This window comes from Hyperolius riggenbachi, chromosome 4, assembly GCF_040937935.1.
Source record: "Hyperolius riggenbachi isolate aHypRig1 chromosome 4, aHypRig1.pri, whole genome shotgun sequence".
NCBI classification, from domain to species: Eukaryota; Metazoa; Chordata; class Amphibia; order Anura; family Hyperoliidae; genus Hyperolius; species Hyperolius riggenbachi.
Window position 1 is genome coordinate 2,730,982 of NC_090649.1, and position 24,542 is coordinate 2,755,523.

The 24,542-nt window shown below is 45.2% G+C and overlaps 1 protein-coding gene across 1 annotated transcript in view; it reads left to right on the forward strand.

Annotated features, from left to right (window-relative positions):
* Positions 1 to 24,542, forward strand: part of GTF3C2 (general transcription factor IIIC subunit 2) — a 65,565-nt gene that overhangs the window by 23,157 nt on the left and 17,866 nt on the right. Inside the window, exons 3-4 of the mRNA XM_068279760.1 lie at positions 5,577 to 5,883; positions 10,669 to 10,963. Coding sequence (XP_068135861.1) covers positions 5,577 to 5,883; positions 10,669 to 10,963 — 602 coding nt within the window. The remainder of the gene's footprint in view (positions 1 to 5,576; positions 5,884 to 10,668; positions 10,964 to 24,542) is intronic.

Below are 24,542 nucleotides of genomic sequence, written 5' to 3' on the forward strand. Positions count from 1 at the left end.
CAGGGGGTCTCCAGTATTGAATGAAGTCTGTACAGTAATATCAGGGGGTCTCCAGTATTGAATGAAGTATGTACAGTAATAGCAGGGGGCTCCAGTATTGAATGAAGTCTGTACAGTAATAGCTGGGGGATCCAGTATTGAATGAAGTCTGTACAGTAATAGCAGGGGGCTCCAGTATTGAATGAAGTCTGTACAGTAATAGCAGGGGGCTCCAGTATTGAATGAAGTCTGTATGGTAATAGCAGGGGGCTCCAGTATTGAATGAAGTCTGTACAGTAATAGCAGGGGGCTCCAGTATTGAATGAAGTCTGTACAGTAATAGCAGGGGGCTCCAGTGTTGGATGCAGTCTGTACAGTAATAGCAGGGGGGCTCCATTATAGAATGAAGTCTGTACAGTAATAGCAGGGGGCTCCAGTATTGAATGAAGTCTGTATGGTAATAGCAGGGGGCTCCAGTATTGAATGAAGTCTGTACAGTAATGGCAGGGGGGCTCCAGTATTGAATGAAGTCTGTACAGTAATAGCAGGGGGCTCCAGTATTGAATGAAGTCTGTACAGTAATAGCAGGGGGCTCCAGTATTGAATGAATCTGTATGGTAATAGCAGGGGGGCTCCAGTATTGAATGAAGTCTGTACAGTAATAGCAGGGGGCTCCAGTATTGAATGAAGTCTGTACAGTAATAGCAGGGGGCTCCAGTATTGAATGAAGTCTGTACAGTAATAGCAGGGGGGCTCCAGTATTGAATGAAGTCTGTATGGTAATAGCAGCGGGCTCCAGTATTGAATGAAGTCTGTACAGTAATAGCAGGGGGCTCCAGTATTGAATGAAGTCTGTATTGAATGAAGTTGCCACAGGAAGTCGTTATGGCAAACTCTATACCTGCATTTAAAGGGGGCTTAGATGCTTTCCTTGCGTTGAAAGACATCCATGGCTACAATTACTAGGTAATGCCTAATGATGTTGATCCAGGGATTTTATCTGATTGCCATCTGGAGTCGGGAAGGAATTTTTCCCTTTAGGGGCTAATTGGACCATGCCTTGTAAGGGTTTTTTCGCCTTCCTCTGGATCAACAGGGATATGTGAGGGAGCAGGCTGGTGTTGTACTTTATACTGGTTGAACTCGATGGACGTATGTCTTTTTTCAACCAAAATAACTATGTAACTATGTAACTATGTATGGTAATAGCAGGGGGCTCCAGTATTGAATGAAGTCTGTACAGTAATAGCAGGGGGCTCCAGTATTGAATGAAGTCTGTACAGTAATAGCAGGGGGCTCCAGTATTGAATGAAGTCTATATGGTAAAAGCAGGGGGCTCCAGTATTGAATGAAGTCTGTATGGTAATAGCAGGGGGGCTCCAGTATTGAAGTCTGTACAGTAATAGCAGGGGGGCTCCAGTACTGAATGAAGTCTGTACAGTAATAGCAGGGGTCTCCAGTATTGAATGAAGTCTGTTTGGTAATAGCAAGGGGCTCCAGTATTGAATGAAGTCTGTACAGTAATAGCAGGGGGGTCTCCAGTATTGAATGAAGTCTGTACAGTAATAGCAGGGGGGCTCCATTATAGAATGAAGTCTGTACAGTAATAGCAGGGGGCTCCAGTGTTGGATGCAGTCTGTACAGTAATAGCAGGGGGCTCCAGTATTGAATGAAGTCTGTACAGTAATAGCAGGGGGCTCCAGTATTGAATGAAGTCTGTACAGTAATAGCAGGGGGCTCCAGTATTGAATGAAGTCTGTACAGTAATAGCAGGGAGCTCCAGTATTGAATGAAGTCTGTACAGTAATAGCAGGGGGCTCCAGTGTTGAATGAAGTCTGTACAGTAATAGCAGGGGGCTCCAGTATTGAATGAAGTCTGTATGGTAATAGCAGGGGGGCTCCAGTATTGAATGAAGTCTGTATGGTAATAGCAGGGGGTCTCCAGTATTGAATGAAGTCTGTACAGTAATGGCAGGGGGCTCCAGTATTGAATGAAGTCTGTACGGTAATAGCAGGGGGGCTCCAGTATTGAATGAAGTTTGTATGGTAATAGCAGGGGGTCTCCAGTATTGAATGAAGTCTGTACAGTAAAAGCAGGGGGTCTCCAGTATTGAATGAAGTATGTACAGTAATAGCAGGGGGCTCCAGTATTGAATGAAGTCTGTACAGTAATAGCAGGGGGCTCCAGTATTGAATGAAGTCTGTACAGTAATAGCAGGGGGCTCCAGTATTGAATGAAGTCTGTACAGTAATAGCAGGGGGCTCCAGTATTGAATGAAGTCTATATGGTAAAAGCAGGGGGCTCCAGTATTGAATGAAGTCTGTACAGTAATAGCAGGGGGGCTCCAGTATTGAATGAAGTCTGTACAGTAATAGCAGGGGGCTCCAGTGTTGAATGAAGTCTGTACAGTAATAGCAGGGGGCTCCAGTGTTGAATGAAGTCTGTACAGTAATAGCAGGGGGGCTCCAGTATTGAATGAAGTCTGTTTGGTAATAGCAGGGGGGCTCCAGTATTGAAGTCTGTACAGTAATAGCAGGGGGGCTCCAGTACTGAATGAAGTCTGTACAGTAATAGCAGGGGTCTCCAGTATTGAATGAAGTCTGTTTGGTAATAGCAAGGGGCTCCAGTATTGAATGAAGTCTGTACAGTAATAGCAGGGGGGTCTCCAGTATTGAATGAAGTCTGTACAGTAATAGCAGGGGGGCTCCATTATAGAATGAAGTCTGTACAGTAATAGCAGGGGGCTCCAGTGTTGGATGCAGTCTGTACAGTAATAGCAGGGGGCTCCAGTATTGAATGAAGTCTGTACAGTAATAGCAGGGGGCTCCAGTATTGAATGAAGTCTGTACAGTAATAGCAGGGGGCTCCAGTATTGAATGAAGTCTGTACAGTAATAGCAGGGGGCTCCAGTGTTGAATGAAGTCTGTACAGTAATAGCAGGGGGCTCCAGTATTGAATGAAGTCTGTATGGTAATAGCAGGGGGGCTCCAGTATTGAATGAAGTCTGTATGGTAATAGCAGGGGGTCTCCAGTATTGAATGAAGTCTGTACAGTAATAGCAGGGGGCTCCAGTATTGAATGAAGTCTGTACGGTATTAGCAGGGGGGCTCCAGTATTGAATGAAGTCTGTATGGTAATAGCAGGGGGTCTCCAGTATTGAATGAAGTCTGTACAGTAAAAGCAGGGGGTCTCCAGTATTGAATGAAGTATGTACAGTAATAGCAGGGGGCTCCAGTATTGAATGAAGTCTGTACAGTAATAGCAGGGGGATCCAGTATTGAATGAAGTCTGTACAGTAATAGCAGGGGGCTCCAGTATTGAATGAAGTCTGTACAGTAATAGCAGGGGGCTCCAGTATTGAATGAAGTCTGTACAGTAATAGCAGGGGGCTCCAGTATTGAATGAAGTCTGTACAGTAATAGCAGGGGGCTCCAGTGTTGGATGCAGTCTGTACAGTAATAGCAGGGGGGCTCCATTATAGAATGAAGTCTGTACAGTAATAGCAGGGGGCTCCAGTATTGAATGAAGTCTGTATGGTAATAGCAGGGGGCTCCAGTATTGAATGAAGTCTGTACAGTAATGGCAGGGGGCTCCAGTATTGAATGAAGTCTGTACAGTAATAGCAGGGGGCTCCAGTATTGAATGAAGTCTGTACAGTAATAGCAGGGGGCTCCATTATAGAATGAAGTCTGTACAGTAATAGCAGGGGGGCTCCAGTGTTGGATGCAGTCTATATGGTAATAGCAGGGGGCTCCAGTATTGAATGAAGTCTGTACAGTAATAGCAGGGGGGCTCCAGTATTGAATGAAGTTTGTACAGTAATAGCAGGGGGCTCCAGTGTTGAATGAAGTCTGTACAGTAATAGCAGGGGGGCTCCAGTATTGAATGAAGTCTGTACAGTAATAGCAGGGGGCTCCAGTATTGAATGAAGTCTGTACAGTAATAGCAGGGGACTCAGTATTGTATGGTCTGTACAGTAATAGCAGGGGGCTCCAGTATTGAATGAAGTCTGTACAGTAATAGCAGGGGGCTCCAGTGTTGAATGAAGTCTGTACAGTAATAGCAGGGGGGCTCCAGCATTGAATGAACTCTGTATGGTAATAGCAGGGGGGGGGGGCTCCAGTATTGAATGAAGTCTGTTTGGTAATAGCAGGGGGACTCAGTATTGAATGAAGTCTGTACTGTAATAGCAGGGGGCTCCAGTATTGAATGCAGTCTGTACAGTAATAGCAGGGGGCTCCAGTATTGTATGAAGTCTGTACAGTAATAGCAGGGGGTCTCCAGTATTGAATGAAGTCTGTATGGTAATAGCAGGGGGCTCCAATATTGAAGTCTGTACGGTAATAGCAGGGGGGCTCCAGTATTGAATGAAGTCTGTTTGGTAATAGCAGGGGGGCTCCAGTATTGAATGAAGTCTGTACAGTAATAGCAGGGGGCTCCAGTATTGAAGTCTGTACGGTAATAGCAGGGGATCTCCAGTATTGAATGAAGTCTGTTTGGTAATAGCAGGGGGGCTCCAGTATTGAATGAAATCTGTACAATAATAGCAGGGGGCTCCAGTATTGAATGAAGTCTGTTTGGTAATAGCAGGGGGGCTCCAATATTGAAGTCTGTACGGTAATAGCAGGGGATCTCCAGTATTGAATGAAGTCTGTTTGGTAATAGCAGGGGGGCTCCAGTATTGAAGTCTGTACAGTAATAGCAGGGGTCTCCAGTATTGAATGAAGTCTGTACAGTAATAGCAGGGGGTCTCCAGTATTGAATGAAGTCTGTACAGTAATAGCAGGGGGCTCCAGTATTGAATGAAGTCTGTTTGGTAATTGCAGGGGGGCTCCAGTATTGAAGTCTGTACAGTAATAGCAGGGGGCTCCAGTACTGAATGAAGTCTGTACAGTAATAGCAGGGGTCTCCAGTATTGAATGAAGTCTGTACAGTAATAGCAGGGGGCTCCAATATTGAAGTCTGTGCGGTAATAGCAGGGGGCTACAGTATTTAATGAAGTCTGTACAGTAATAGCAGGGGGTCTCCAGTATTGAATGAAGTCTGTACAGTAATAGCAGGGGGCTCCAGTATTGAAGTCTGTACGGTAATAGCAGGGGATCTCCAGTATTGAATGAAGTCTGTTTGGTAATAGCAGGGGGGCTCCAGTATTGAATGAAGTCTGTACAGTAATAGCAGGGGGGCTCCAGTATTGAATGAAGTCTGTTTGGTAATAGCAGGGGGGCTCCAGTATTGAAGTCTGTACAGTAATAGCAGGGGGGCTCCAGTACTGAATGAAGTCTGTACAGTAATAGCAGGGGTCTTCAGTATTGAATGAAGTCAGTTTGGTAATAGCAAGGGGCTCCAGTATAGAATGAAGTCTGTACAGTAATAGCAGGGGGTCTCCAGTATTGAATGAAGTCTGTACAGTAGTAGCAGGGGGTTTATGATGAGACTTTTTGGCTGGTATTTCTCAGGCAGGGGAGCCCCAGTCTCTCCAGCTCGGCCGTTCCTGCCTATACCAGCCTACATGGGGGACGAGGGATTTACACAGGACTTGAGAGAAGGGGCGTGGTAGCTTTGTGAATGGGTTTAGTTACCCCTCCTCTTTCTACAGGTCTGTCCAATCTTGTAAGTGGTGATGAAGCCTCATTGGGTGACTGTGTCCCGCCTCCACCTGCAGGAACATTACTGGGCGAAGACTCCGCCCCCTCATTGATAGAGAATGGCTCTGCTGGTGATGCCCCGCCTGCCTCCATTGTCAAGGTACCGAAAAAAAGAGGCCGCAAGTCCAAGGCGGAGCTTCTCCTGATCAGAGCGGCGGAGGAGCAGATGGCGGCAATGTTACCGAAAGAGACCAAGGAGGAGGAGCCTGAGTTGGAGCATACCCCAAGCGGGCGTCCGAGGAGGAGAGCGGCAAAGGAGTAAGTATGACCTTAGGCACACTAACGCTTGTGATCCTCCCAAGCAGCTCACACTAGGGGGGTGGGGGGGGATGGGGGGCGGGGCGGTGATTGTCACTGTGGCAGCGAGATTGCTCTGATGAGTCCTGGTTATGATGGTTCTGATCAGTTCTTTATCTGCTGATTGTCTGGGATTCTCACACACAGTAGTCACTAGCGTTTACTGGACAAGGCCAGCCAAAGGCTGATAATTACAGTGTGTGTGTGCAGAAAATGGCAGCTTAAAAGATGTCCAACCAGAAACATCAGCGTATCACAGTGTCTGCTGATGGGAGAGGTCAGAGGGCAATGGCCAGACTGGTTGGATCTGACAGAAAGGCAGCAGAAACGTCTCTGTATGTCTATTGTGAGCAGAGAAGGCACAAGATGTTGTGTGTCTTACATGCAGGATGCGGGAACACAAGGGGCGTGGTCTTACATGCAGCGTGGGCAGAGTGCAGGTACACGTGGGACATGCTCTTACATGCTTGTAAGACCGCCCCCCTCGTGTACTCGCACTCTGCCCACGCTGCGTGTAAGACCGCCCCCCTTGTGTACCCGCACTCTGCCCACGCTGCGTGTAAGACCGCTCCCCTTGTGTACCCGCATTCTGCCCACGCCGCATGTAAGACCGCACCCCTCGTGTACCAGCACTCTGCTCACACTGCGTGTAAGACCGCCCCCCTCGTGTACCCGCACTCTGCCCACGCGCATGTAAGACAGCGCCCCTCGTGTACCCGCACTCTGCCCACGCTGCATGTAATATCGCACCCTTTGTGTACCCGCACTCTGCCCACACTGCATGTAAGACCGCCCCCCTCGTGTACCCGCACTCTGCCCACACTGCATGTAAGACCGCACCCCTGGTGTACCCGCATTCTGCCCACGCCGCATGTAAGACCGTGCCCCTCGTGTACCCGCACTCTGCCCACACTGCATGTAAGACCGCGCCCCTCGTGTACCCGCACTCTGCCCACACTGCGTGTAAGAGAGCGCCCCTCGTGTACCCGCACTCTGCCCATGCTGCATGTAAGACTGCCCCCTCGTGTGCCCGCACTCTGCCCATGCTGCATGTAAGACCGCCCCCCTCATGTACCCGCACTCTGCCCACACTGCATGTAAGACCGCCCCCCTCGTGTACCCGCACTCTGCCCACACTGCATGTAAGACCGCCCCCCTCGTGTACCCGCACTCTGCCCACACTGCATGTAAGACCGCACCCCTGGTGTACCCGCATTCTGCCCACGCCGCATGTAAGACCGCACCCCTCGTGTACCAGCACTCTGCCCACACTGCATGTAAGACCGCCCCCCTTGTGTACCCGCACTCTGCCCACACTGCATGTAAGACCGCCCTCCTCGTGTACCCGCACTCTGCCCACACTGCATGTAAGACCGCACCCCTGGTGTACCCGCATTCTGCCCACGCCGCATGTAAGACAGTGCCCCTCGTGTACCCGCACTCTGCCCACACTGCGTGTAAGACCGCACCCCTCGTGTACCAGCACTCTGCCCACACTGCATGTAAGACCACGCCCCTCGTGTACCCGCACTCTGCCCACACTGCGTGTAAGACCGCACCCCTCGTGTACCAGCATTCTGCCCACACTGCATGTAAGACCGCGCCCCTCGTGTACCCGCACTCTGCCCACACTGCATGTAAGACCGCCCCCTCGTGTACCCGCACTGTGCCCACGCTGCATGTAAGACCGCGCCCCTCGTGTACCCGCACTCTGCCCACGCTGCATGTAATATCGCACCCTTTGTGTACCCGCACTCTGCCCACACTGCATGTAAGACCGCCCCCCTCGTGTACCCGCACTCTGCCCACACTGCATGTAAGACCGCACCCCTGGTGTACCCGCATTCTGCCCACGCCGCATGTAAGACAGTGCCCCTCGTGTACCCGCACTCTGCCCACACTGCGTGTAAGACCGCACCCCTCGTGTACCAGCACTCTGCCCACGCCGCATGTAAGACCGTGCCCCTCGTGTACCCGCACTCTGCCCACACTGCGTGTAAGACCGCACCCCTCGTGTACCAGCACTCTGCCCACACTGCATGTAAGACCGCGCCCCTCGTGTACCCGCACTCTGCCCACACTGCGTGTAAGACCGCACCCCTCGTGTACCCGCATTCTGCCCACACTGCATGTAAGACCGCCCCCTCGTGTACCCGCACTGTGCCCACACTGGATGTAAGACCGCCCCCCTCGTGTACCCTCACTCTGCCCACACTGCATGTAAGACCGCGCCCCTCGTGTACCCGCACTCTGCCCACGCTACATGTAAGACCGTGCCCCTCGTGTACCCGCACTCTGCCCACACTGCATGTAAGACCGCACCCCTCGTGTACCCGCACTCTGCCCACGCCGCATGTAAGACTGCGCCCCTCGTGTACCCGCACTCTGCCCACACTGCGTGTAAGACCGCACCCCTCGTGTACCCGCATTCTGCCCACACTGCATGTAAGACCGCTCCCTCGTGTACCCGCACTGTGCCCACACTGGATGTAAGACCGCCCCCCTCGTGTACCCGCACTCTGCCCACACTGCATGTAAGACCGCACCCCTCGTGTACCCGCACTCTGCCCACACTGCATGTAAGACCGCGCCCCTCGTGTACCCGCACTCTGCCCACGCTACATGTAAGACCGTGCCCCTCGTGTACCCGCACTCTGCCCACACTGCATGTAAGACCGCACCCCTCGTGTACCCGCACTCTGCCCACGCCGCATGTAAGACCGCACCCCTCGTGTACCCGCACTCTGCCCACACTGCATGTAAGACCGCGCCCCTCGTATACCCGCACTCTGCCCACACTGCATGTAAGACCGCACCCCTCGTGTACCCACACTCTGCACACGCCGCATGTAAGACCGCACCCCTCGTGTACCTGCACTCTGCCCATGCTGATTGTAAGACCGCCCCCCTCGTGTACCCGCACTCTGCCCACACTGCATGTAAGACCGCACCCCTCGTGTACCCGCACTCTGCCCACGCCGCATGTAAGACCGCATCCCTCGTGTACCCGCACTCTGCCCACACTGCATGTAAGACCGCGCCCCTCGTATACCTGCACTCTGCCCACACTGCATGTAAGACAGCACCCCTCGTGTACCTGCACTCTGCCCATGCTGATTGTAAGACCGCCCCCCTCAGGTTTCCACACTTTGCCCACACTGCATGTTAGACCGCCCCCCTCAGGTTTCCACACTTTGCCCACACTGCATGTAAGACCGCCCCCCTCAGGTTTCCACACTTTGCCCACACTGCATGTAAGACCACCCCCCTCAGGTTTCCACACTTTGCCCACACTGCATGTAAGACCGCCCCCCTCATGTACCCGCACTCTGCCCACACTGCATGTAAGACCGCCCCCCTCAGGTACCCGCACTCTGCTCACACTGCATGTAAGACCGCCCCCCTCAGGTTTCCACACTTTGCCCACACTGCATGTAAGACCGCCCCCCTCAGGTTTCCACACTTTGCCCACACTGCATGTAAGACCGCCCCCCTCAGGTTTCCACACTTTGCCCACACTGCATGTAAGACCGCCCCCCTCAGGTTTCCACACTTTGCCCACACTGCATGTAAGACCGCCCCCCTCAGGTTTCCACACTTTGCCCACACTGCATGTAAGACCGCCCCCCTCAGGTTTCCACACTTTGCCCACACTGCATGTAAGACCGCCCCCCTCAGGTACCCGCACTCTGCCCACACTGCATGTAAGACCACCCCCCTCAGGTACCCGCACTCTGCCCACACTGCATGTAAGACCGCCCCCTCAGGTTTCCACACTTTGCCCACACTGCGTGTAAGACCGCCCCCCTCAGGTTTCCACACTTTGCCCACACTGCATGTAAGACCGCCCCCCTCAGGTTTCCACACTTTGCCCACACTGCATGTAAGACCGCCCCCCTCAGGTACCCGCACTCTGCCCACACTGCATGTAAGACCACCCCCCTCAGGTACCCGCACTCTGCCCACACTGCATGTAAGACCGCCCCCCTCAGGTTTCCACACTTTGCCCACACTGCATGTAAGACCGCCCCCCTCAGGTACCCGCACTCTGCCCACACTGCATGTAAGACCGCCCCCCTCAGGTACCCGCACTCTGCCCACACTGCATGTAAGACCGCCCCCCTCAGGTACCCGCACTCTGCCCACACTGCATGTAATACCGCCCCCCTCGTGTACCCGCACTCTGCCCACACTGCATGTAAGACCGCCCCCCTCGTGTACCCGCACTCTGCCCACACTGCATGTAAGACCGCCCCCCTCAGGTTTCCACACTTTGCCCACACTGCATGTAAGACCGCCCCCCTCAGGTTTCCACACTTTGCCCACACTGCATGTAAGACCGCCCCCCTCAGGTTTCCACACTTTGCCCACACTGCATGTAAGACCGCACCCCTCAGGTACCCGCACTCTGCCCACACTGCATGTAAGACCGCCCCCCTCGTGTACCCGCACTCTGCCCACACTGCATGTAAGACCGCCCCCCTCAGGTACCCGCACTCTGCCCACACTGCATGTAAGACCGCCCCCCTCAGGTACCCGCACTCTGCCCACACTGCATGTAAGACCGCCCCCCTCGTGTACCCGCACTCTGCCCACACTGCATGTAAGACCGCCCCCCTCAGGTACCCGCACTCTGCCCACACTGCATGTAAGACCGCCCCCCTCAGGTACCCGCACTCTGCTCATGCTGGCACTATGCAGCGGATTGTCGGACTGCAGTGCTCAGCAGTTTTCCTTTCTTCACAGGGCCCTGAAGTACCTCCATGATATTGCAGAAGAGCTGACATCCCCGGGGAGCTCTTCCCCCTCCAGGCCAGAGAGACCGCCCCTGGAAGTGAAGGCGGAGCAAACAGTAAAGAGGAGGAGCAATAAGAGGAAGAGGCGGGCCTCAGATGACGATGGTGACCTAGACTTTGTGGTGTCTGAAGATTTCCTGCGGGAGGAGGAAGAGAGAGAAGAGGAGGCAGAGTATGGCTGTCTGAGTGATGAATCCGAGGACGACATCAACTCCTATAATATGAGTGTCTTCAGCTTCGGAGAGGTGAGCTCTGTGACCCATTCCCCCGCCTGTCCAACCCATTCCCCCGCCTGTCCACTCCATTCCCCCGCCTGTCCACTCCATTCCCCCGCCTGTCCACTCCATTCCCCTGCCTGTCCACTCCATTCCCCTGCCTGTCCACTCCATTCCCCTGCCTGTCCACTCCATTCCCCTGCCTGTCCACTCCATTCCCCTGCCTGTCCACTCCATTCCCCTGCCTGTCCACTCCATTCCCCTGCCTGTCCACGACATTCCCCTGCCTGTCCACGACATTCCCCTGCCTGTCCACGACATTCCCCTGCCTGTCCACCCCATTCCCCTGCCTGTCCACCCCATTCCCCTGCCTGTCCACCCCATTCCCCTGCCTGTCCACCCCATTCCCCCGCCTGTCCAACCCATTCCCCCGCCTGTCCAACCCATTCCCCCGCCTGTCCAACCCATTCCCCCGCCTATCCACCTCATTCCTGTCCACTCCATTCCCCTGCCTGTCCACCCCATTCCCCTGCCTGTCCACCCCATTCCCCCGCCTGTCCAACCCATTCCCCCGCCTGTCCAACCCATTCCCCCGCCTGTCCAACCCATTCCCCCGCCTATCCACCTCATTCCTGTCCACTCCATTCCCCTGCCTGTCCACTCCATTCCCCTGCCTGTCCACTCCATTCCCCTGCCTGTCCACTCCATTCCCCTGCCTGTCCACTCCATTCCCCTGCCTGTCCACGACATTCCCCTGCCTGTCCACGACATTCCCCTGCCTGTCCAACCCATTCCCCCGCCTGTCCAACCCATTCCCCCGCCTGTCCAACCCATTCCCCCGCCTGTCCACCCCATTCCCCCGCCTATCCACCTCATTCCTGTCCACCCCATTCCCCCGCCTGTCCACCCCACTCCTGTCCACCCCATTCCACGCATATCCATCCTATGCCGACTCTGTGCCCCGCCTGGCCATGCGTGTGGCCCACTGTTTCCTCCTATTCTTATTACCAGCAGATTGGTGTAGGTTGAGCAGGTCTGAGGATTGTGCAGGGGATAGGAGGGTGTACAGTGCAGGGATGTGTCTGTATTACCACATAGTACAGGGGGATCCTGAAAAGCATGAGCGTGTGGCTCAGTGTATACAGTGTGTGCATACAATGTGTGTGTAAGTGTAGGGGCAGGTGTGTGTACAGTTTGTAAGTTTTAGGTTGTGTGTGTAAGGTATGTGTTAGTAAGTGTGTAAGGTATGTATTAGTGTGTAAAGTATATGTGTTAGTAAGTGTGTAAGGTATATGTGTTAGTGTGTAAGGTATATGAGTTAGTGTGTAAGGTATATGAGTTAGTGTGTAAGGTACATGTGTTAGTGTGTGAGGTATATGTGTTAGTGTGTAAGGTATATGTGTTAGTGTGTAAGGTATATGTGTTAGTGTGTAAGGTATATGTGTTAGTGTGTAAGGTATATGAGTTAGTGTGTAAGGTACATGTGTTAGTAAGTGTGTAAGGTATATGTGTTAGTAAGTGTGTAGGGTATATGTGTTAGTGTGTAGGGTATATGAGTTAGTGTGTAAGGTACATGTGTTAGTAAGTGTGTAAGGTATATGAGTGTGTAAGGTATATGAGTTAGTGTGTAAGGTATATGAGTTAGTGTGTAAGGTATATGTGTTAGTGTGTAAGGTACATGTGTTAGTAAGTGTGTAGGGTATATGTGTTAGTGTGTAGGGTATATGAGTTAGTGTGTAAGGTACATGTGTTAGTAAGTGTGTAAGGTATATGAGTGTGTAAGGTATATGAGTTAGTGTGTAAGGTATATGAGTTAGTGTGTAAGGTATATGTGTTAGTGTGTAAGGTACATGTGTTAGTAAGTGTGTAGGGTATATGTGTTAGTGTGTAGGGTATATGAGTTAGTGTGTAAGGTACATGTGTTAGTAAGTGTGTAAGGTATATGAGTTAGTGTGTCAGATACATGTGTTAGTGTGTAAGGTATATGTGTTAGTGTGTAAGGTATATGTGTTAGTGTGTAAGGTATATGTGTTAGTGTGTAAGGTATATGTGTTAGTGTGTAAGGTATATGTGTTAGTGTGTAAGGTATATGAGTTAGTGTGTAAGGTACATGTGTTAGTGTGTGAGGTATATGTGTTAGTGTGTGAGGTATATGTGTTAGTGTGTAAGGTATATGTGTTAGTGTGTAAGGTATATGTGTTAGTGTGTAAGGTATATGTGTTAGTGTGTAAGGTATATGTGTTAGTGTGTAAGGTATATGTGTTAGTGTGTAAGGTATATGTGTTAGTGTGTAAGGTATATGTGTTAGTGTGTAAGGTATATGAGTTAGTGTGTAAGGTACATGTGTTAGTGTGTGAGGTATATGTGTTAGTGTGTAAGGTATATGTGTTAGTGTGTAAGGTATATGTGTTAGTGTGTAGGGTATATGTGTTAGTGTGTAAGGTATATGTGTTAGTGTGTAAGGTATATGTGTTAGTGTGTAAGGTATATGTGTTAGTGTGTAAGGTATATGAGTTAGTGTGTAAGGTACATGTGTTAGTGTGTGAGGTATATGTGTTAGTGTGTAAGGTATATGTGTTAGTGTGTAAGGTATATGTGTTAGTGTGTAGGGTATATGAGTTAGTGTGTAAGGTACATGTGTTAGTAAGTGTGTAAGGTATATGAGTGTGTAAGGTATATGAGTTAGTGTGTAAGGTATATGAGTTAGTGTGTAAGGTATATGTGTTAGTGTGTAAGGTACATGTGTTAGTAAGTGTGTAGGGTATATGTGTTAGTGTGTAGGGTATATGAGTTAGTGTGTAAGGTACATGTGTTAGTAAGTGTGTAAGGTATATGTGTTAGTGTGTAAGGTATATGTGTTAGTGTGTAGGGTACATGTGTTAGTGTGTAGGGTACATGTGTTAGCAAGTGTGTAAGGTATATGAGTTAGTGTGTAAGGGATATCAGTTAGTGTGTAAGGTACATGTGTTAGTAAGTGTGTAAGGTATATGTGTTAGTTAGTGTGTAAGGTATATGAGTTCGTGTGTAAGGTATATGTGTTAGTGTGTAAAGTATATGTGTTAGTGTGTAAAGTATATGTGTGTTAGTAAAAGTAAAGATAGTGTGTAAGGTATATGAGTGTTAGTAAAAGTAAAGTTAGTGTGTAAGGTATATGTGTTAGTGTGTAAGGTATATGTGTTAGTGTGTAAGGTATATGTGTTAGTGTGTAAGGTATATGTGTTAGTGTGTAAGGTATATGAGTTAGTGTGTAAGGTATATGTGTTAGTGTGTAAGGTATATGTGTTAGTGTGTAAGGTATATGTGTTAGTGTGTAAGGTATATGTGTTAGTGTGTAAGGTATATGTGTTAGTGTGTAAGGTATATGAGTTAGTGTGTAAGGTATATGTGTTAGTGTGTAAGGTATATGAGTTAGTGTGTAAGGTATATGTGTTAGTGTGTAAGGTATATGAGTTAGTGTGAAAGGTATATGAGTTAGTGTGTAAGGTATATGAGTTAGTGTGTAAGGTATATGAGTTAGTGTGTAAGGTATATGTGTTAGTGTGTAGGGTATATGTGTTAGTGTGTAGGGTATATGTGTTAGTGTGTAAGGTATATGTGTTAGTGTGTAGGGTATATGTTAGTGTGTAAGGTACATGTGTTAGTAAGTGTGTAAGGTATATGAGTTAGTGTGTAAGATACATGTGTTAGTGTGTAAGGTATATGTGTTAGTGTGTAGGGTACATGTTAGCAAGTGTGTAAGGTATATGAGTTAGTGTGTAAGGGATATCAGTTAGTGTGTAAGGTACATGTGTTAGTAAGTGTGTAAGGTATATGTGTTAGTTAGTGTGTAAGGTATATGAGTTCGTGTGTAAGGTATATGTGTTAGTGTGTAAATTATATGTGTTAGTGTGTAAAGTATATGTGTGTTAGTAAAAGTAAAGATAGTGTGTAAAGTATATGTGTGTTAGTAAAAGTAAAGATAGTGTGTAAGGTATATGAGTGTTAGTAAAAGTAAAGTTAGTGTGTAAGGTATATGAGTTAGTGTGTAAGGTATATGAGTTAGTGTGTAAGGTATATGTGTTAGTGTGTAAGGTATATGTGTTAGTGTGTAAGGTATATGTGTTAGTGTGTAAGGTATATGTGTTAGTGTGTAAGGTATATGTGTTAGTGTGTAAGGTATATGTGTTAGTGTGTAAGGTATATGTGTTAGTGTGTAAGGTATATGTGTTAGTGTGTAAGGTATATGAGTTAGTGTGTAAGGTATATGAGTTAGTGTGTAAGGTATATGTGTTAGTGTGTAAGGTATATGTGTTAGTGTGTAAGGTATATGTGTTAGTGTGTAAGGTACATGTGTTAGTGTGTGAGGTATATGTGTTAGTGTGTAAGGTATATGTGTTAGTGTGTAAGGTATATGTGTTAGTGTGTAGGGTATATGTGTTAGTGTGTAAGGTATATGTGTTAGTGTGTAAGGTATATGTGTTAGTGTGTAAGGTATATGTGTTAGTGTGTAAGGTATATGAGTTAGTGTGTAAGGTACATGTGTTAGTGTGTGAGGTATATGTGTTAGTGTGTAAGGTATATGTGTTAGTGTGTAAGGTATATGTGTTAGTGTGTAGGGTATATGAGTTAGTGTGTAAGGTACATGTGTTAGTAAGTGTGTAAGGTATATGAGTGTGTAAGGTATATGAGTTAGTGTGTAAGGTATATGAGTTAGTGTGTAAGGTATATGTGTTAGTGTGTAAGGTACATGTGTTAGTAAGTGTGTAGGGTATATGTGTTAGTGTGTAGGGTATATGAGTTAGTGTGTAAGGTACATGTGTTAGTAAGTGTGTAAGGTATATGTGTTAGTGTGTAAGGTATATGTGTTAGTGTGTAGGGTACATGTGTTAGTGTGTAGGGTACATGTGTTAGCAAGTGTGTAAGGTATATGAGTTAGTGTGTAAGGGATATCAGTTAGTGTGTAAGGTACATGTGTTAGTAAGTGTGTAAGGTATATGTGTTAGTTAGTGTGTAAGGTATATGAGTTCGTGTGTAAGGTATATGTGTTAGTGTGTAAAGTATATGTGTTAGTGTGTAAAGTATATGTGTGTTAGTAAAAGTAAAGATAGTGTGTAAGGTATATGAGTGTTAGTAAAAGTAAAGTTAGTGTGTAAGGTATATGTGTTAGTGTGTAAGGTATATGTGTTAGTGTGTAAGGTATATGTGTTAGTGTGTAAGGTATATGTGTTAGTGTGTAAGGTATATGAGTTAGTGTGTAAGGTATATGTGTTAGTGTGTAAGGTATATGTGTTAGTGTGTAAGGTATATGTGTTAGTGTGTAAGGTATATGTGTTAGTGTGTAAGGTATATGTGTTAGTGTGTAAGGTATATGAGTTAGTGTGTAAGGTATATGTGTTAGTGTGTAAGGTATATGAGTTAGTGTGTAAGGTATATGTGTTAGTGTGTAAGGTATATGAGTTAGTGTGAAAGGTATATGAGTTAGTGTGTAAGGTATATGAGTTAGTGTGTAAGGTATATGAGTTAGTGTGTAAGGTATATGTGTTAGTGTGTAGGGTATATGTGTTAGTGTGTAGGGTATATGTGTTAGTGTGTAAGGTATATGTGTTAGTGTGTAGGGTATATGTTAGTGTGTAAGGTACATGTGTTAGTAAGTGTGTAAGGTATATGAGTTAGTGTGTAAGATACATGTGTTAGTGTGTAAGGTATATGTGTTAGTGTGTAGGGTACATGTTAGCAAGTGTGTAAGGTATATGAGTTAGTGTGTAAGGGATATCAGTTAGTGTGTAAGGTACATGTGTTAGTAAGTGTGTAAGGTATATGTGTTAGTTAGTGTGTAAGGTATATGAGTTCGTGTGTAAGGTATATGTGTTAGTGTGTAAATTATATGTGTTAGTGTGTAAAGTATATGTGTGTTAGTAAAAGTAAAGATAGTGTGTAAAGTATATGTGTGTTAGTAAAAGTAAAGATAGTGTGTAAGGTATATGAGTGTTAGTAAAAGTAAAGTTAGTGTGTAAGGTATATGAGTTAGTGTGTAAGGTATATGAGTTAGTGTGTAAGGTATATGTGTTAGTGTGTAAGGTATATGTGTTAGTGTGTAAGGTATATGTGTTAGTGTGTAAGGTATATGTGTTAGTGTGTAAGGTATATGTGTTAGTGTGTAAGGTATATGTGTTAGTGTGTAAGGTATATGTGTTAGTGTGTAAGGTATATGTGTTAGTGTGTAAGGTATATGAGTTAGTGTGTAAGGTATATGAGTTAGTGTGTAAGGTATATGTGTTAGTGTGTAAGGTATATGTGTTAGTGTGTAAGGTATATGTGTTAGTGTGTAAGGTATATGTGTTAGTGTGTAAGGTATATGTGTTAGTGTGTAAGGTATATGTGTTAGTGTGTAAGGTATATGTGTTAGTGTGAAAGGTATATGTGTTAGTGTGAAAGGTATATGAGTTAGTGTGTAAGGTATATGTGTTAGTGTGTAAGGTATATGTGTTAGTGTGTAGGGTACATGTGTTAGCAAGTGTGTAAGGTATATGAGTTAGTGTGTAAGGGATATCAGTTAGTGTGTAAGGTACATGTGTTAGTAAGTGTGTAAGGTATATGTGTTAGTTAGTGTGTAAGGTATATGAGTTCGTGTGTAAGGTATATGTGTTAGTGTGTAAAGTATATGTGTTAGTGTGTAAAGTATATGTGTGTTAGTAAAAGTAAAGATAGTGTGTAAGGTATATGAGTGTTAGTAAAAGTAAAGTTAGTGTGTAAGGTATATGTGTTAGTGTGTAAGGTATATGTGTTAGTGTGTAAGGTATATGTGTTAGTGTGTAAGGTATATGTGTTAGTGTGTAAGGTATATGTGTTAGTGTGTAAGGTATATGAGTTAGTGTGTAAGGTATATGTGTTAGTGTGTAAGGTATATGTGTTAGTGTGTAAGGTATATGTGTTAGTGTGTAAGGTATATGTGTTAGTGTGTAAGGTATATGTGTTAGTGTGTAAGGTATATGAGTTAGTGTGTAAGGTATATGAGTTAGTGTGTAAGGTATATGTGTTAGTGTGTAAGGTATATGTGTTAGTGTGTAAGGTATATGTGTTAGTGTGTAAGGTATATGTGTTAGTGTGTAAGGTATATGTGTTAGTGTGTAAGGTATATGTGTTAGTGTGTAAGGTATATGTGTTAGTGTGAAAGGTATATGTGTTAGTGTGAAAGGTATATGAGTTAGTGTGTAAGGTATATGTGTTAGTGTGTAAGGTATATGTGTTAGTGTGTAGGGTACATGTGTTAGCAAGTGTGTAAGGTATATGAGTTAGTGTGTAAGGGATATCAGTTAGTGTGTAAGGTACATGTGTTAGTAAGTGTGTAAGGTATATGTGTTAGTTAGTGTGTAAGGTATATGAGTTCGTGTGTAAGGTATATGTGTTAGTGTGTAAAGTATATGTGTTAGTGTGTAAAGTATATGTGTGTTAGTAAAAGTAAAGATAGTGTGTAAAGTATATGTGTGTTAGTAAAAGTAAAGATAGTGTGTAAGGTATATGAGTGTTAGTAAAAGTAAAGTTAGTGTGTAAGGTATATGAGTTAGTGTGTAAGGTATATGAGTTAGTGTGTAAGGTATATGTGTTAGTGTGTAAGGTATATGTGTTAGTGTGTAGGGTATATGAGTTAGTGTGTAAGGTACATGTGTTAGTAAGTGTGTAAGGTATATGAGTGTGTAAGGTATATGAGTTAGTGTGTAAGGTATATGTGTTAGTGTGTAAGGTATATGTGTTAGTGTGTAAGGTATATGTGTTAGTGTGTAAGGTATATGAGTTAGTGTGTAAGGTATATGTGTTAGTGTGTAAGGTATATGTGTTAGTGTGTAAGGTATATGTGTTAGTGTGTAAGGTATATGAGTTAGTGTGAAAGGTATATGAGTTAGTGTGTAAGGTATATGAGTTAGTGTGTAAGGTATATGTGTTAGTGTGTAGGGTATATGTGTTAGTGTGTAAGGTATATGTGTTAGTGTGTAGGGTATATGTTAGTGTGTAAGGTACATGTGTTAGTAAGTGTGTAAGGTATATGAGTTAGTGTGTAAGATACATGTGTTAGTGTGTAAGGTATATGTGTTAGTGTGTAGGGTACATGTGTTAGTGTGTAAGGTATATGAGTTAGTGTGTAAGGGATATCAGTTAGTGTGTAAGGTATATGTGTTAGTTAGTGTGTAAGGTATATGTGTTAGTTAGTGTGTAAGGTATATGAGTTTGTGTGTAAGGTATATGTGTTAGTGTGTAAGGTATATGTGTTAGTGTGTAAGGTATATGAGTTAGTGTGAAAGGTATATGAGTTAGTGTGTAAGGTATATGAGTTAGTGTGTAAGGTATATGTGTTAGTGTGTAGGGTATATGTGTTAGTGTGTAAGGTATATGTGTTAGTGTGTAGGGTATATGTTAGTGTGTAAGATACATGTGTTAGTGTGTAAGGTATATGAGTTAGTGTGTAAGATACATGTGTTAGTGTGTAAGGTATATGAGTTAGTGTGTAAGATACATGTGTTAGTGTGTAAGGTATATGAGTTAGTGTGTAAGGGATATCAGTTAGTGTGTAAGGTATATGTGTTAGTTAGTGTGTAAGGTATATGTGTTAGTTAGTGTGTAAGGTATATGAGTTTGTGTGTAAGGTATATGTGTTAGTGTGTAAAGTATATGTGTTAGTGTGTAAAGTATATGTGTGTTAGTAAAAGTAAAGATAGTGTGTAAAGTATATGTGTGTTAGTAAAAGTAAAGATAGTGTGTAAGGTATATGAGTGTTAGTAAAAGTAAAGTTAGTGTGTAAGGTATATGAGTTAGTGTGTAAGGTATATGAGTTAGTGTGTAAGGTATATGTGTTAGTGTGTAAGGTATATGTGTTAGTGTGTAAGGTATATGTGTTAGTGTGTAAGGTATATGTGTTAGTGTGTAAGGTATATGTGTTAGTGTGTAAGGTATATGTGTTAGTGTGTAAGGTATATGTGTTAGTGTGTAAGGTATATGAGTTAGTGTGTAAGGTATATGAGTTAGTGTGTAAGGTATATGAGTTAGTGTGTAAGGTATATGTGTTAGTGTGTAAGGTATATGTGTTAGTGTGTAAGGTATATGTGTTAGTGTGTAAGGTATATGTGTTAGTGTGTAAGGTATATGTGTTAGTGTGAAAGGTATATGTGTTAGTGTGAAAGGTATATGAGTTAGTGTGTAAGGTATATGTGTTAGTGTGTAAGGTATATGTGTTAGTGTGTAGGGTACATGTGTTAGCAAGTGTGTAAGGTATATGAGTTAGTGTGTAAGGGATATCAGTTAGTGTGTAAGGTACATGTGTTAGTAAGTGTGTAAGGTATATGTGTTAGTTAGTGTGTAAGGTATATGAGTTCGTGTGTAAGGTATATGTGTTAGTGTGTAAAGTATATGTGTTGGTGTGTAAAGTATATGTGTGTTAGTAAAAGTAAAGATAGTGTGTAAAGTATATGTGTGTTAGTAAAAGTAAAGATAGTGTGTAAGGTATATGAGTGTTAGTAAAAGTAAAGTTAGTGTGTAAGGTATATGAGTTAGTGTGTAAGGTATATGAGTTAGTGTGTAAGGTATATGTGTTAGTGTGTAAGGTATATGTGTTAGTGTGTAAGGTATATGTGTTAGTGTGTAAGGTATATGTGTTAGTGTGTAAGGTATATGTGTTAGTGTGTAAGGTATATGTGTTAGTGTGTAAGGTATATGTGTTAGTGTGTAAGGTATATGTGTTAGTGTGTAAGGTATATGTGTTAGTGTGTAAGGTATATGTGTTAGTGTGTAAGGTATATGAGTTAGTGTGTAAGGTATATGAGTTAGTGTGTAAGGTATATGAGTTAGTGTGTAAGGTATATGAGTTAGTGTGTAAGGTATATGAGTTAGTGTGTAAGGTATATGTGTTAGTGTGTAAGGTATATGTGTTAGTGTGTAAGGTATATGTGTTAGTGTGTAAGGTATATGTGTTAGTGTGAAAGATATATGAGTTAGTGTGTAAGGTATATGTGTTAGTGTGTAAGGTATATGTGTTAGTGTGTAAGGTATATGTGTTAGTGTGTAAGGTATATGTGTTAGTAAGTGTGTAAGGTATATGTGTTAGTGTGTAAAGTATATGAGTTAGTGTGTAAGGTATATGAGTTAGTGTGTAAGGTATATGAGTTAGTGTGTAAGGTATATGAGTTAGTGTGTAAGGTATATGAGTTAGTGTGTAAGGTATATGAGTTAGTGTGTAATGTATATGAGTTAGTGTGTAAGGTATATGTGTTAGTGTGTAAGGTATATGAGTTAGTGTGTAAGGTATATGAGTTAGTGTGTAAGGTATATGAGTTAGTGTGTAAGGTATATGAGTTAGTGTGTAAGGTACATGTGTTAGTGTGTAAGGTATATGAGTTAGTGTGTAAGGTATATGAGTTAGTGTGTAAGGTATATGTGTTAGTGTGTAAGGTATATGTGTTAGTGTGTAAGGTATATGTGTTAGTAAGTGTGTAAGGTATATGTGTTAGTGTGTAAAGTATATGAGTTAGTGTGTAAGGTATATGAGTTAGTGTGTAAGGTATATGTGTTAGTGTGTAAAGTATATGAGTTAGTGTGTAAGGTATATGTGTTAGTGTGTAAGGTATATGAGTTAGTGTGTAAGGTATATGAGTTAGTGTGTAAGGTATATGTGTTAGTGTGTAAGGTATATGTGTTAGTTTGTAGGATATATGTGTTAGTGTGTCAGGTATATGTGTTAGTAAGTGTGTAAGGTATATGTGTTAGTAAGTGTGTAAGGTATATGTGTTAGGAAGTGTGTAAGGTATATGTGTTAGGAAGTGTGTAAGGTATATGTGTTAGGAAGTGTGTTAGGTACAGTGTTCTCCCCAGGATCAATCAGCCGGGCGGAGCGCCCGGGTAAGTTTAATTACCGCCCGGCTGATGAGACTGCATGCCCCGTTGTCTCCGAGCCCAAATAAAGTAAGTTACTACACAGCTGATAAATCTGCGTGTCCCTGTCACCACAAGTGTCCGGCTGTGAGGATGCGCTGCTTCTCCTCTACACTCGAGATCTCGTGCTTCCCGGGAAGCTCTGCTTTGATAGGCTTAGGAAACAAGCGGCGTGACATTAGCGCTAGCCGCCTTCTGCAGAGCCGTGTGCATGTCTGTGAGCTGTGCAGGGACGTGTGTGGAGAGAGACAGTGGTATGTGCAGCTCACTGACGGATGAATAAGAATCTTGCTCCATATGCAGGCTATGAGAATTATATATATGGCCTGCAGTGGTTGGCAGCCCGCCGCTGGCTGGCAGAGGTGGATGGTGTGCTCCGGGTGATCAGCAGGGCTGTGCCCTGTCTCGCAGCAAGGAGCAGGTACTGAAACTCAGGGAGATCTTTGGGGAACAGCCGAGGATTAATGTGAGGAGCGATCTGCTGCCATGCTATCTGAGAGGGAGGGGGGGGGCTATCTACCCACCCCACTAGCCACTAGTCTGGCCTACCTACCCACCCCACTAGCCACTAGTCTGGCCTACCTACCCACCCCACTAGTCACTAGTCTGGCCTACCTACCCACCCCACTAGCCACTAGTCTGGCCTACCTACCCACCCCACTAGCCACTAGTCTGGCCTACCTACCCACCCCACTAGCCACTAGTCTGGCCTACCTACCCACCCCACTAGCCACTAGTCTGGCCTACCTACCCACCCCACTAGCCACTAGTCTGGCCTACCTACCCACCCCACTAGCCACTAGTCTGGCCTACCTACCCACCCCACTAGTCACTAGTCTGGCCTACCTACCCACCCCACTAGCCACTAGTCTGGCCTACCTTCCCACCCCACTAGCCACTAGTCTGGCCTACCTACCCACCCCACTAGCCACTAGTCTGGCCTACCTACCCACCCCACTAGCCACTAGTCTGGCCTACCTACCCACCCTACTAGCCACTAGTCTGGCCTACCTAACCACCCACCCCACTAGCCACTAGTTTTGCCTACCTACCCACCCTACTAGCCACTAGTCTGACCTACCTACCCACCCCATTAGCCACTAGTCTGGCCTACCTACCCACCCTACTAGCCACTAGTCTGGCCTACCTACCCACCCCACTAGAAAAACAAAGTACCTCAGCGCTGGATATCACAATCATCTACAAACGTAGTAATTCAGGAGTTAAAACAGTACCTGTGTTGAAGGTTTCCCACCTCAACAGTCCACCAATTGATCCAGGAGTGTAGATTGCTTGATGTAATCCCGATATCCACGAAGTCGACGTGACAGTGATGGCAGCGTCAATCGCCGCACAAGCTCCGCTCTCTGGTAACACTGGAGGGCTCTCCCGATCATGTGACACCCGAACTTCCGGTTTCCACACTTCCGCGTCTCACGCTGGTTACTGGCGTCCACTGATAGTAAATCAGGGTGCTGTACGCTGTGCTGGAATGAAGGAAGCGGAAACTAGTGCACACTGCGGTGTAAAACAGCCACACGCAGGGGGAGCCACTTACTAGAAGATTTCTTTGTTTATTAGCAGTATTGCAACGTAGCCTCCACTACCCGACTCGAGTTTCGGCTCTCGCCTTCGTCAGGGGGTGGGGCTACCGGAACAGGAGGTCACTTTTATACATAACTCCTCCCTTCACATACTTTAGGGAGTAACACTTAAAACACAATTAGTCACTACAAAAATATAAAAATAAAACATGATATAACAGGTCTAAAGACCATTACAGATGAGTATACTGAATAAAAATATTAAAATATTATAATATTAAAAACGTGCGAACCTCTACACCAATGCTGGTGGTTTTTGCTTAAAAACGGCATAATATATAGCAGGAAAATTTACTACCCAAGACTGTTACATTTCATTCATCTCTGATAAAGCAATTCAAGTCTATGTTGGCATTGAGTCCATTCGGTGCTAGACTCTGTAGTTGGAATATCCAACGTGTTTCCAACTGAGACAAAGCTTTTATTACACTACCCCCTCTCCAATGTGGTCTTATCATATCTATTCCATAACATCTAATACCATTCGGATCCCTGTCATGGAACTTTGAAAAATGGTCAGGGACACTATGAGTCTTTTTATCAGGATGTCCTATATTGTAGATGTGTTCTGAACATCTTTTCTTCACACGTCTTCCCATGTGGCCTACATATTGCAGGCCGCACGGACACTCCCAACACGTATACTACGTTAGTTGAATTACAGGTTATGAATTGGTCGATAGTAAATCTTTTTCCGGTACAGGTGGAGGTGAAGGTGGTCATCTTGCAACCTCCATATTCACAGATCTTGCATTTATTCCGTTTCTTACAAGGAAAAAAGCCTTTCAGGGTGGGGAACATAGGTGGTCTTATTCTCTTTATACAATTTTTTATTATCTTATCTCCCAGATTTTGCGGTCTTCTGTAGATTACTTTTGGTTTATCAGGTAATACAGGACCTATGACAGGGTCCTCCTTTAGGATGCCCCAGTTGTCATTGAGCATCTTTTTCATCTTTTTATGGTCTCGGGAGTAGGTGGTGATAAAGGAGAACTCTGGAGTAGTAGCAGTTGACATAGCTGCAGAGTTCTTTTTCCTTAGTCTGACCTCTCTACCTTCTTTCAATACTTTTATCCTCTCACTCTGAATCAAGTCCTTGCTGTAACCCT